Source organism: Pangasianodon hypophthalmus, chromosome 19, assembly GCF_027358585.1.
Source record: "Pangasianodon hypophthalmus isolate fPanHyp1 chromosome 19, fPanHyp1.pri, whole genome shotgun sequence".
In the NCBI taxonomy this organism is placed as follows: Eukaryota; Metazoa; Chordata; class Actinopteri; order Siluriformes; family Pangasiidae; genus Pangasianodon; species Pangasianodon hypophthalmus.
The window spans coordinates 178,758-192,314 of NC_069728.1; the positions used below are offsets into that span (position 1 = coordinate 178,758).

General features: G+C 40.3%; 1 protein-coding gene across 2 annotated transcripts in view; it reads right to left on the minus strand.

Moving 5' to 3' along the window:
- Positions 1 to 13,557, minus strand: part of LOC113525264 (receptor-type tyrosine-protein phosphatase F-like) — a 92,338-nt gene that overhangs the window by 48,622 nt on the left and 30,159 nt on the right. For both annotated transcript variants that reach the window (XM_053242341.1, XM_053242342.1), the window contains 4 exons: positions 12,435 to 13,013; positions 11,980 to 12,077; positions 10,565 to 10,821; positions 5,918 to 5,999 (listed from right to left, as the gene is read on the minus strand). In XM_053242341.1, coding sequence (XP_053098316.1) covers positions 5,918 to 5,999; positions 10,565 to 10,821; positions 11,980 to 12,077; positions 12,435 to 13,013 — 1,016 coding nt within the window. The remainder of the gene's footprint in view (positions 1 to 5,917; positions 6,000 to 10,564; positions 10,822 to 11,979; positions 12,078 to 12,434; positions 13,014 to 13,557) is intronic.

Sequence of the window (13,557 nt, forward strand, 5' to 3'; positions counted from 1 at the left end):
CCATAATAACCCATTTGTTGCCATGGTGATCTAGGTGCTATTGCTCCCTTTCTTCTGTAGCTAAACCTGTTATATCCCTTCTTTTCTCTTCTTTCCATCGCTTCCCTATTTTACTAATGTTTTCCTTCTTCCTTTTTTCTTTTGCCCTTCCTTTCTCTTCCTCCTTTCTTTCCTCTCTTTCTATTGTTCATTCCTTCCTTCTTTTCCTTTCCCTTAATTTTTTCTTTCCTCATGTCCCTCTCCTCTTGCTCACTCACTCTCCCTTTCTTTTCCCTCTTCTTTCCTGTTTCCTTCTTTCTTTCTTTTTTCTATTGCTTCCTTCCTTCCTTCCTTCCTTCTCATTTACTATCACTTCTTTCCATCCTTCCTTTCCTTTTACTATCACTTCTAATCCTCACTCGATTCCTTTCTTCCTCCCTCCCTCCCTAATACAAACGCCTTAGCTGAAACAAACATCTTCATCCTGAGCAAACCTAAAAATCAAATGACATAAGGCAAAAACTTCAACCCCAGCTGAGACTCATCATTTTTCTCACACCTGCCCAGCCTTGGCCTCGTCGAGTGATGGTGGGGGGGGTGGGTAGGTGAGCGGAAATATGCCCAGACAGGCATAGGGGGTTGACCTGCTCAGTCTAGTGGCTCGTCCCCACTCTGCTCTCCTTCACGTTCACACCTGCACGAACTTGATCTTGGCCCTAACCTTAATATCTTAGCCTTACACCTAAACCTAACACCTAACACCTAACCATAACCCTAATATCAGCCTTAAACCTAAACCTAACACCTAACCATAACCCTAATGTCAGCCTTAAACCTAAACCTAACACCTAACCCTAACCCTAACCATAACCCTAATGTCAGCCTTAAACCTAAACCTAACACCTAACCCTAACCATAACCATAACCCTAATATCAGCCTTACACCTAAACCTAACACCTAACCCTAACCATAACCCTAATGTCAGCCTTAACCCTAAACCTAACACCTAACCCTAACCCTAACCATAACCCTAATGTCAGCCTTAAACCTAAACCTAACACCTAACCCTAACCATAACCATAACCCTAATATCAGCCTTACACCTAAACCTAACACCTAACCCTAACCATAACCCTAATGTCAGCCTTAAACCTAAACCTAACACCTAACCCTAACCCTAATATCAGCCTTACACCTAAACCTAACACCTAACCCTAACCATAACCCTAATGTCAGCCTTAAACCTAAACCTAACACCTAACCCTAACCCTAACCCTAATGTCAGCCTTAAACCTAAACCTAACACCTAACCCTAACCCTAACCATAACCCAAATATCAGCCTTACACCTAAACCTAACACCTAACCCTAACCATAACCCTAATGTCAGCCTTACACCTAAACCTAACACCTAACCCTAACCATAATCCTAATATCAGCCTTACACCTAAACCTAACACCTAACCCTAACCATAACCATAATGTCAGCCTTAAACCTAAACCTAACACCTAACCCTAACCATAACCATAATCCTAATGTCAGCCTTACACCTAAACCTAACACCTAACCCTAACCATAACCATAACCCTAATGTCAGCCTTAAACCTAAACCTAACACCTAACCCTAACCATAACCATAATGTCAGCCTTACACCTAACACCTAACCCTAACCTTAACCCTAATATCAGCCTTACACCTAAACCTAACACCTAACCCTAACCATAACCATAACCATAATATCAGCCTTACACCTAAACCTAACACCTAACCCTAACCTTAACCCTAATATCAGCCTTACACCTAAACCTAACACCTAACCCTAACCATAACCATAACCATAATATCAGCCTTACACCTAAACCTAACACCTAACCCTAACCATAACCATAACCCTAATATCAGCCTTACACCTAAACCTAACACCTAACCCTAACCATAACCATAATGTCAGCCTTAAACCTAAACCTAACACCTAACCCTAACCATAACCATAATCCTAATGTTAGCCTTACACCTAAACCTAACACCTAACCCTAACCATAACCATAACCCTAATGTCAGCCTTAAACCTAAACCTAACACCTAACACCTAACCCTAACCATAATCCTAATATCAGCCTTACACCTAAACCTAACACCTAACCCTAACCTTAACCCTAATATCAGCCTTACACCTAAACCTAACACCTAACCCTAACCATAACCCTAATATCAGCCTTACACCTAAACCTAACACCTAACCCTAACCCTAATCCTAATATCAGCCTTACACCTAAACCTAACACCTAACCCTAACCCTAATGTCAGCCTTAAACCTAAACCTAACACCTAACCCTAACCATAATCCTAATATCAGCCTTACACCTAAACCTAACACCTAACCCTAACCATAACCCTAATATCAGCCTTAAACCTAAACCTAACACCTAACCCTAATCCTAATATCAGCCTTACACCTAAACCTAACACCTAACCCTAACCATAACCATAATGTCAGCCTTAAACCTAAACCTAACACCTAACCCTAACCATAACCATAATATCAGCCTTACACCTAAACCTAACACCTAACCCTAACCATAACCCTAATATCAGCCTTACACCTAAACCTAAACCTAACACCTAACCCTAACCATAACCATAATATCAGCCTTACACCTAAACCTAACACCTAACCCTAACCATAACCATAACCCTAATGTCAGCCTTAAACCTAAACCTAACACCTAACACCTAACCCTAACCATAATCCTAATATCAGCCTTACACCTAAACCTAACACCTAACCCTAACCATAACCCTAATATCAGCCTTACACCTAAACCTAACACCTAACCCTAACCATAACCATAATATCAGCCTTACACCTAAACCTAACACCTAACCCTAACCATAATATCAGCCTTACACCTAAACCTAACACCTAACCCTAACCCTAACCCTAATATCAGCCTTACACCTAAACCTAACACCTAACCCTAACCATAACCATAATGTCAGCCTTAAACCTAAACCTAACACCTAACCCTAACCCTAATATCAGCCTTACACCTAAACCTAACACCTAACCCTAACCATAACCATAACCCTAATATCAGCCTTACACCTAAACCTAACACCTAACCCTAACCATAACCCTAATGTCAGCCTTAAACCTAAACCTAACACCTAACCCTAACCCTAACCCTAATGTCAGCCTTAAACCTAAACCTAACACCTAACCCTAACCCTAACCATAACCCAAATATCAGCCTTACACCTAAACCTAACACCTAACCCTAACCATAACCCTAATGTCAGCCTTACACCTAAACCTAACACCTAACCCTAACCATAATCCTAATATCAGCCTTACACCTAAACCTAACACCTAACCCTAACCATAACCATAATGTCAGCCTTAAACCTAAACCTAACACCTAACCCTAACCATAACCATAATCCTAATGTCAGCCTTACACCTAAACCTAACACCTAACCCTAACCATAACCATAACCCTAATGTCAGCCTTAAACCTAAACCTAACACCTAACCCTAACCATAACCATAATGTCAGCCTTACACCTAACACCTAACCCTAACCTTAACCCTAATATCAGCCTTACACCTAAACCTAACACCTAACCCTAACCATAACCATAACCCTAATATCAGCCTTACACCTAAACCTAACACCTAACCCTAACCATAACCATAACCCTAATATCAGCCTTACACCTAAACCTAACACCTAACCCTAACCATAACCATAATGTCAGCCTTAAACCTAAACCTAACACCTAACCCTAACCATAACCATAATCCTAATGTTAGCCTTACACCTAAACCTAACACCTAACCCTAACCATAACCATAACCCTAATGTCAGCCTTAAACCTAAACCTAACACCTAACACCTAACCCTAACCATAATCCTAATATCAGCCTTACACCTAAACCTAACACCTAACCCTAACCTTAACCCTAATATCAGCCTTACACCTAAACCTAACACCTAACCCTAACCATAACCCTAATATCAGCCTTACACCTAAACCTAACACCTAACCCTAACCCTAATCCTAATATCAGCCTTACACCTAAACCTAACACCTAACCCTAACCCTAATGTCAGCCTTAAACCTAAACCTAACACCTAACCCTAACCATAACCCTAATGTCAGCCTTACACCTAAACCTAACACCTAACCCTAACCATAACCCTAATATCAGCCTTAAACCTAAACCTAACACCTAACCCTAACCCTAACCATAATATCAGCCTTAAACCTAAACCTAACACCTAACCCTAACCATAACCATAATGTCAGCCTTAAACCTAAACCTAACACCTAACCCTAACCATAACCCTAATATCAGCCTTAAACCTAAACCTAACACCTAACCCTAACCCTAACCATAATATCAGCCTTAAACCTAAACCTAACACCTAACCCTAACCATAACCATAATATCAGCCTTACACCTAAACCTAACACCTAACCCTAACCATAACCCTAATATCAGCCTTACACCTAAACCTAACACCTAACCCTAACCTTAACCCTAATATCAGCCTTACACCTAAACCTAACACCTAACCCTAACCCTAATCCTAATATCAGCCTTACACCTAAACCTAACACCTAACCCTAACCCTAATGTCAGCCTTAAACCTAAACCTAACACCTAACCCTAACCATAACCCTAATATCAGCCTTACACCTAAACCTAACACCTAACCCTAACCATAACCATAATATCAGCCTTACACCTAAACCTAACACCTAACCCTAACCATAATATCAGCCTTACACCTAAACCTAACACCTAACCCTAACCCTAACCCTAATATCAGCCTTACACCTAAACCTAACACCTAACCCTAACCATAACCATAATGTCAGCCTTAAACCTAAACCTAACACCTAACCATAATATCAGCCTTACACCTAAACCTAACACCTAACCCTAACCATAACCATAATATCAGCCTTACACCTAAACCTAACACCTAACCCTAACCATAACCATAATGTCAGCCTTACACCTAAACCTAACACCTAACCCTAACCATAATATCAGCCTTACACCTAAACCTAACACCTAACCCTAACCATAATATCAGCCTTACACCTAAACCTAACACCTAACCCTAACCATAACCATAATATCAGCCTTACACCTAAACCTAACACCTAACCCTAACCTTAACCCTAATATCAGCCTTACACCTAAACCTAACACCTAACCCTAACCATAACCCTAATATCAGCCTTAAACCTAAACCTAACACCTAACCCTAACCATAACCATAATGTCAGCCTTAAACCTAAACCTAACACCTAACCCTAACCATAACCATAATATCAGCCTTAAACCTAAACCTAACACCTAACCCTAACCATAACCCTAATATCAGCCTTACACCTAAACCTAACACCTAACCCTAACCCTAACCATAATATCAGCCTTACACCTAAACCTAACACCTAACCCTAACCATAACCCTAATATCAGCCTTACACCTAAACCTAACCCTAACCTTAACCCTAACCATAGACTGATATCCAGAACCCTAGCCCTAAACCTAAAAAATAAATAAAATAAAATAAATAAATAAATAAATAAAAACCCACCTTTTCTATCTTTCCTCCTTTCCCTCCCTTTTTCAATTCTTTTGTCCCCCCCTTCCTTCTTTCCGTTCTCTTAGTATTCTTTCCTTCCCCTCGCTCCCGTTCTTTTCCCTCTTATATTTCCTGTCCTCCTTTTCTTCCTCCATTCGTCCCACTTTCCCCTTTCCTTTCTGACTACAACTGTGTCCTCTGCCTTTTACTTTTACTATTTACTTTTCTCTTAGGATTTATTTTCCTCCTGTTCTATGTATTTATTTCATTTATGCGCACTCTGATTTAAATGCATGAAAGGTTTTCTTATTATTCTTATTTGCACTCACCTCATCAAGCTCCATTTCATCCAGATTTTCACACCTGCCTGATGATGTCAGCGACCCTGGCACGACCACGATGTAATACCAACTGCACACACACACACACACACACACACACACACACACACACACACACATTATCAGCCCACAGAGTCTCGTCCTGCAGATTTTGCTCTAAAAGTGGAATATCATCCATTATCCGCAAGAAGTGGGGAAAAAAACCCTGGTAACGAGAATGGGACAAAGAAAATGAAGAGCGTGTGCTGAAGCAGAGAAAGAAAGAAAGAAAGAAAGAATTTTTTGTGTTTCGTTCCTTAACCTGTCGTTTTCCACATGGATATCAAAGCGGCAGGATGTCAGAGAGAAACGACTCTTTCCATGCAGAAGCAAAGTGACTCAAAATACAGAGAGAGAGAGAGAGAGAGCGAGAGAGAGACAGAGAGGGGGAATAAAAGGAAAGAGACAAAAAAGGGAAAAAGGAGAGCATGAAGAGAGGAAGGGATGAATAGATGTGGACAGAGGGCATCTGTGAAAAAAGGGAAGAGAAGGATAGAGAAGGATAAAGCAGGAGAAAAAAGTCAACAGAAAGAAAGGAGCTTTAGCTTCTGTAGAACCTCCTGTGGTAACTTTAGCTAGCAATAACCTCCTGTGGTAACTTTAGCTAGCAATAACCTCCTGTGGTAACTTTAGCTAGCAATAACCTCCTGTGGTAACTTTAGCTAGCAATAACCTCCTGTGGTAACTTTAGCTAGCAATAACTGTGTGGTAACTTTAGCTAGCAATAACCTCCTGTGGTAACTTTAGCTAGCAATAACTGTGTGGTAACTTTAGCTAGCAATAACCTCCTGTGGTAACTTTAGCTAGCAATAACTGTGTGGTAACTTTAGCTAGCAATAACCTCCTGTGGTAACTTTAGCTAGCAATAACCTCCTGTGGTAACTTTAGCTAGCAATGACTGTGTGGTAACTTTAGCTAGCAATAACCTCCTGTGGTAACTTTAGCTAGCAATAACCATGTGATAACTTTAGCTAGCAATAACCTCCTGTGGTAACTTTAGCTAGCAATAACCTCCTGTGGTAACTTTAGCTAGCAATAACTGTGTGGTAACTTTAGCTAGCAATAACCTCCTGTGGTAACTTTAGCTAGCAATAACCATGTGATAACTTTAGCTAGCAATAACCATGTGATAACTTTAGCTAGCAATAACCATGTGATAACTTTAGCTAGCAATAACCTCCTGTGGTAACTTTAGCTAGCAATAACTGTGTGGTAACTTTAGCTAGCAATAACTGTGTGGTAACTTTAGCTAGCAATAACCTCCTGTGGTAACTTTAGCTAGCAATAACCTCCTGTGGTAACTTTAGCTAGCAATAACCATGTGGTAACTTTAGCTAGCAATAACTGTGTGGTAACTTTAGCTAGCAATAACCTCCTGTGGTAACTTTAGCTAGCAATAACCTCCTGTGGTAACTTTAGCTAGCAATAACCATGTGATAACTTTAGCTAGCAATAACCTCCTGTGGTAACTTTAGCTAGCAATAACCATGTGATAACTTTAGCTAGCAATAACCATGTGATAACTTTAGCTAGCAATAACCATGTGATAACTTTAGCTAGCAATAACCTCCTGTGGTAACTTTAGCTAGCAATAACTATGTGATAACTTTAGCTAGCAATAACCATGTGGTAACTTCAGCTAGCAATAACTGTGTGGTAACTTTAGCTAGCAATAACCTCCTGTGGTAACTTTAGCTAGCAATAACTGTGTGGTAACTTTAGCTAGCAATAACCTCCTGTGGTAACTTTAGCTAGCAATAACTGTGTGGTAACTTTAGCTAGCAATAACCTCCTGTGGTAACTTTAGCTAGCAATAACCATGTGATAACTTTAGCTAGCAATAACCTCCTGTGGTAACTTTAGCTAGCAATAACTGTGTGGTAACTTTAGCTAGCAATAACCTCCTGTGGTAACTTTAGCTAGCAATAACTGTGTGGTAACTTTAGCTAGCAATAACCTCCTGTGGTAACTTTAGCTAGCAATAACCATGTGATAACTTTAGCTAGCAATAACCATGTGGTAACTTCAGCTAGCAATAACTGTGTGGTAACTTTAGCTAGCAATAACCTCCTGTGGTAACTTTAGCTAGCAATAACCTCCTGTGGTAACTTTAGCTAGCAATAACTGTGTGGTAACTTTAGCTAGCAATAACCTCCTGTGGTAACTTTAGCTAGCAATAACTGTGTGGTAACTTTAGCTAGCAATAACCTCCTGTGGTAACTTTAGCTAGCAATAACCATGTGATAACTTTAGCTAGCAATAACCTCCTGTGGTAACTTTAGCTAGCAATAACTGTGTGGTAACTTTAGCTAGCAATAACCATGTGATAACTTTAGCTAGCAATAACCATGTGATAACTTTAGCTAGCAATAACCATGTGATAACTTTAGCTAGCAATAACCTCCTGTGGTAACTTTAGCTAGCAATAACCATGTGATAACTTTAGCTAGCAATAACCTCCTGTGATAACTTTAGCTAGCAATAACCTCCTGTGGTAACTTTAGCTAGCAATAACCTCCTGTGGTAACTTTAGCTAGCAATAACTGTGTGGTAACTTTAGCTAGCAATAACCTCCTGTGGTAACTTTAGCTAGCAATAACCATGTGATAACTTTAGCTAGCAATAACCATGTGATAACTTTAGCTAGCAATAACCATGTGATAACTTTAGCTAGCAATAACCTCCTGTGGTAACTTTAGCTAGCAATAACTGTGTGGTAACTTTAGCTAGCAATAACTGTGTGGTAACTTTAGCTAGCAATAACCTCCTGTGGTAACTTTAGCTAGCAATAACCTCCTGTGGTAACTTTAGCTAGCAATAACCATGTGGTAACTTTAGCTAGCAATAACTGTGTGGTAACTTTAGCTAGCAATAACCTCCTGTGGTAACTTTAGCTAGCAATAACCTCCTGTGGTAACTTTAGCTAGCAATAACCATGTGATAACTTTAGCTAGCAATAACCTCCTGTGGTAACTTTAGCTAGCAATAACCATGTGATAACTTTAGCTAGCAATAACCATGTGATAACTTTAGCTAGCAATAACCATGTGATAACTTTAGCTAGCAATAACCTCCTGTGGTAACTTTAGCTAGCAATAACTATGTGATAACTTTAGCTAGCAATAACCATGTGGTAACTTCAGCTAGCAATAACTGTGTGGTAACTTTAGCTAGCAATAACCTCCTGTGGTAACTTTAGCTAGCAATAACTGTGTGGTAACTTTAGCTAGCAATAACCTCCTGTGGTAACTTTAGCTAGCAATAACTGTGTGGTAACTTTAGCTAGCAATAACCTCCTGTGGTAACTTTAGCTAGCAATAACCATGTGATAACTTTAGCTAGCAATAACCTCCTGTGGTAACTTTAGCTAGCAATAACTGTGTGGTAACTTTAGCTAGCAATAACCTCCTGTGGTAACTTTAGCTAGCAATAACTGTGTGGTAACTTTAGCTAGCAATAACCTCCTGTGGTAACTTTAGCTAGCAATAACCATGTGATAACTTTAGCTAGCAATAACCATGTGGTAACTTCAGCTAGCAATAACTGTGTGGTAACTTTAGCTAGCAATAACCTCCTGTGGTAACTTTAGCTAGCAATAACCTCCTGTGGTAACTTTAGCTAGCAATAACTGTGTGGTAACTTTAGCTAGCAATAACCTCCTGTGGTAACTTTAGCTAGCAATAACTGTGTGGTAACTTTAGCTAGCAATAACCTCCTGTGGTAACTTTAGCTAGCAATAACCATGTGATAACTTTAGCTAGCAATAACCTCCTGTGGTAACTTTAGCTAGCAATAACTGTGTGGTAACTTTAGCTAGCAATAACCATGTGATAACTTTAGCTAGCAATAACCATGTGATAACTTTAGCTAGCAATAACCATGTGATAACTTTAGCTAGCAATAACCTCCTGTGGTAACTTTAGCTAGCAATAACTGTGTGATAACTTTAGCTAGCAATAACCTCCTGTGGTAACTTCAGCTAGCAATAACTGTGTGGTAACTTTAGCTAGCAATAACCTCCTGTGGTAACTTTAGCTAGCAATAACCTCCTGTGGTAACTTTAGCTAGCAATAACTGTGTGGTAACTTTAGCTAGCAATAACCTCCTGTGGTAACTTTAGCTAGCAATAACTGTGTGGTAACTTTAGCTAGCAATAACCTCCTGTGGTAACTTTAGCTAGCAATAACCATGTGATAACTTTAGCTAGCAATAACCTCCTGTGGTAACTTTAGCTAGCAATAACTGTGTGGTAACTTTAGCTAGCAATAACCATGTGATAACTTTAGCTAGCTATAAACGTGTGGTAACTTTAGCTAGCAATAACCATGTGATAACTTTAGCTAGCAATAACCTCCTGTGGTAACTTTAGCTAGCAATAACTGTGTGATAACTTTAGCTAGCAATAACCATGTGATAACTTTAGCTAGCTATAACCATGTGATAACTTTAGCTAGCTATAACCATGTGATAACTTTAGCTAGCAATAACCATGTGATAACTTTAGCTAGCTATAAACGTGTGGTAACTTTAGCTAGCGTGTAGCGAGAACATTCTCCGCAGTAACCCATCGTCAGTTCTCTGTGTGCTGTGCCTGACCTGATCGGTGCTGTAGTCACCACTTTGGGAAGGTTGATGGTGACTTTTCTGCCGCTGTTCTTGTCGGTTTTGAAGAGGACGGGTTTGGTTTTGAGGAGATCCGGAGCGGTTCGGATGGAGACCAGCTGCTGCAGTCCTCCGGCGCTGTTCCCTCGACTCGTTAACACGAACGAGTAATTCGAGTCAGGCTTCAGGCCTGTGATCAGCTTCCTCTTCATGTTGCCCTGAACCTCCACACTCCGCTGATTGTACAGAATCTACAGCGAGGGCAGACAAAGACGCGCCATTGATGTCCACTCTTTTTCATTCACAACAGCTTGGTTAACGTTTTTGTCATTTTTAAAAATATATCATTAAAAATCTTAAAAAGTGTCCGAAAGCAAAATAAACATCACGACAAAAAATAATTTAGTCAATGAATAAATAAATAAAAATAGTAAAAATAATTAAATAGTGTGAAAAAACAGATTTGCACTAGTTTTAAATAATAAAAAATAAGAGTTCTCTACATTATTAATTAAAAATATATATTAAATAAATATATTATTAAATTAAATCAGTTCTTAAGAAATAAAACACAATGCGTCATGCTGTTATAGGAAAATAATCAACAACAGGGTGATGTGGTAAACTGGAGTTACTGTTAGCATCCTAAAGCATTTTATTCTCGTTCCTCTTATTCTTTATTAAAAAAATGCCAAGTAGTTTTTATCTGTTTATTGCTACATTTAATGTCCACAAAACAAGCTGTTCTTGTAGCTAATAAGACAAAACGCAGTTACCGAGAAACCGCAAAGAAGCGTAAACTCCTCTGTCCTGAAGACGTCGGAAAACTGAAAGTTACAGCTTCACCTCTGACTGTTACAAAGCGCTGACACTGGAGACTCCTTCCATCATTGTTACATAAACGTCTCCTTACAGAAAGCTTTTTTAAAATCCATTTAAGTGGCGTGTCCGCCAGACAAGTCTGTGCTGTTACCATAGAAACGATAACATTAATTTAACGAGTGCATCAATATAAACCTGTGATTTGCAGCTGCACTACTGTCAGAGCTGCTGTTACAGAAAATTAATCAACACCTTTCTGAAGAATCAGACGCATGACTCGTGGCTTTTGGTACTTATTTGTGATGTAAGCCTCAGAGCTCCGATGCAAACCTAAAGAAGTTTTAAGTATAAAAAAAGAAAAGTCGCTAGAAAAGAAGAGGATTTTTGTGCGCTAATGGGATTAGCGCGACGAACAGTGCAGTGATGAAGAAGCAGTCTCTCCAGGCTCTGCCTCCCAAAATTAGACGTTGTTGTAAAGGAAAGGTTCTGAGTGATCCTGGCTTTCAGTACCCTTCTAGCACAAGCACAAAATAATTTTTAAAAAAGTTAACGTTATAAAATGTCAACCATTTACGAACTTTACGCACCTTAAAAAGCCCTTGAGACTTGAAGTTCTCTGGAAGCTCCCAGGTCAGGAGGACAGACGTCTTCATTACCGCTCTGACCCCAAAACTCGTTGCAAAAGCTAGCAAAATTTGAAAAAAAAAAAAAAGAGTTAGAACTACTTTGAAGCAATTTTTTAGAGACTTTACGTCACTGATCAGCAACTTTCACACACTGCCAGCACAAAGAAGCATAACAACTGCTTCATATATCAGAGAATGAGATCATCTATCATCAGCAGTAATGTTGAAACATGATGAAGTAGCTGAAAATCGTGCAAACAAACTAATTAGCATTTTATAATAAAATAGTCTGTACGTTTGATTTATCGTGTTCCCTATTCGGCGAGATGAAAAAGCACCAGACGGGAGCCGAGTAAAATTTTGGACTGATGAGCTTTAACCAGTTCATTGCAGGGATTCTTATGGCTAGCACTAACCTGGCGACGTGGCCATGGTCCTACTCTGGATGCTGGGGCTCATGGGTCCACCCCCCTTGCTGGTGAAAGCCTGGATGCGGATGTCATAGGTGGTGTCAGGTCGAAGGTCATGCAGCATCACGTGCGTGTCCGACGTACGATTCGTGTTGTTTTGCTGGCTGTTGATATCTCTGTAAACGACGACGTAGTGAGTGATCTGTCCGTTTCGCTCCGCCGGGGCCGGCGGCAGCCATGTAAGCCGGATGGTTGTGGTGGTCATTCCCTCCACGCTCAGGTTCAGCGGGAATCCACTGGGAACTTCCTCCTCCGTGCTGATGTTCTTGACAAACTCTTCTCCGGTGCCTGCGCGGTTCTTGGTGCTCAAGTGGAAGCTGTAGGTGGCGCCCTTGAAGAGACCCGTCGCCATGTAGTGTTCGTCCGTGCTACTGAAGTTACGCACTGTGAACGATTCCTCATCCACGCGCTTGTAGCGCAGACGGTAGCCAATCAGCTCGCCCGGCATGTCTTTCGGAGGCTGCCATTGGATGAGTGCGGCGTTGCCCACTGTGCTGCTAATGAGCATGGTGGGCTTGCCAGGAACTGTAAGTGAGGAAATGATGGAGAAGAAGAAATACGACTGCAGAGAAGAACATTTTGGAGACTTGGTTTCTAAACTTGGCCCCTTTTAAACGTTTAAAGTAATTTACGTCAAAATTTTCCATTCGATTTTCATGGACATGGAGTAAGGTGACTGGATTAAGTCCTTTCAGTCCTTGTCTCTAATCCTAGAGATCATTTTTATTCAGCTTCCATGCTCTTCACGAGGGCGCCATTTTAGTGCTAATGCTTTTATTGCTTCTTAACAGCCACTTACTTTGATCGTTATTAGTGGGTGGTTTCCTGTCTGGTTTTAACGACGAGCTCCAGCCTACTGTTTCAGAGACGGGCTTCATTTATGGCCATTTTCATCACATTTAGCGCATTAGTGCTATCCTTCCAGGGGTCCATATATACAATTATATATACCATAAGACCTCAAATGTATCATGGTAGGCTCACTGGGGACTGGAGGGTGGAACAGGAGAGGAATTTACAATAGTAATGTAAGTCATCGTTATTAATGAAATGTTCCACTGCATGGACC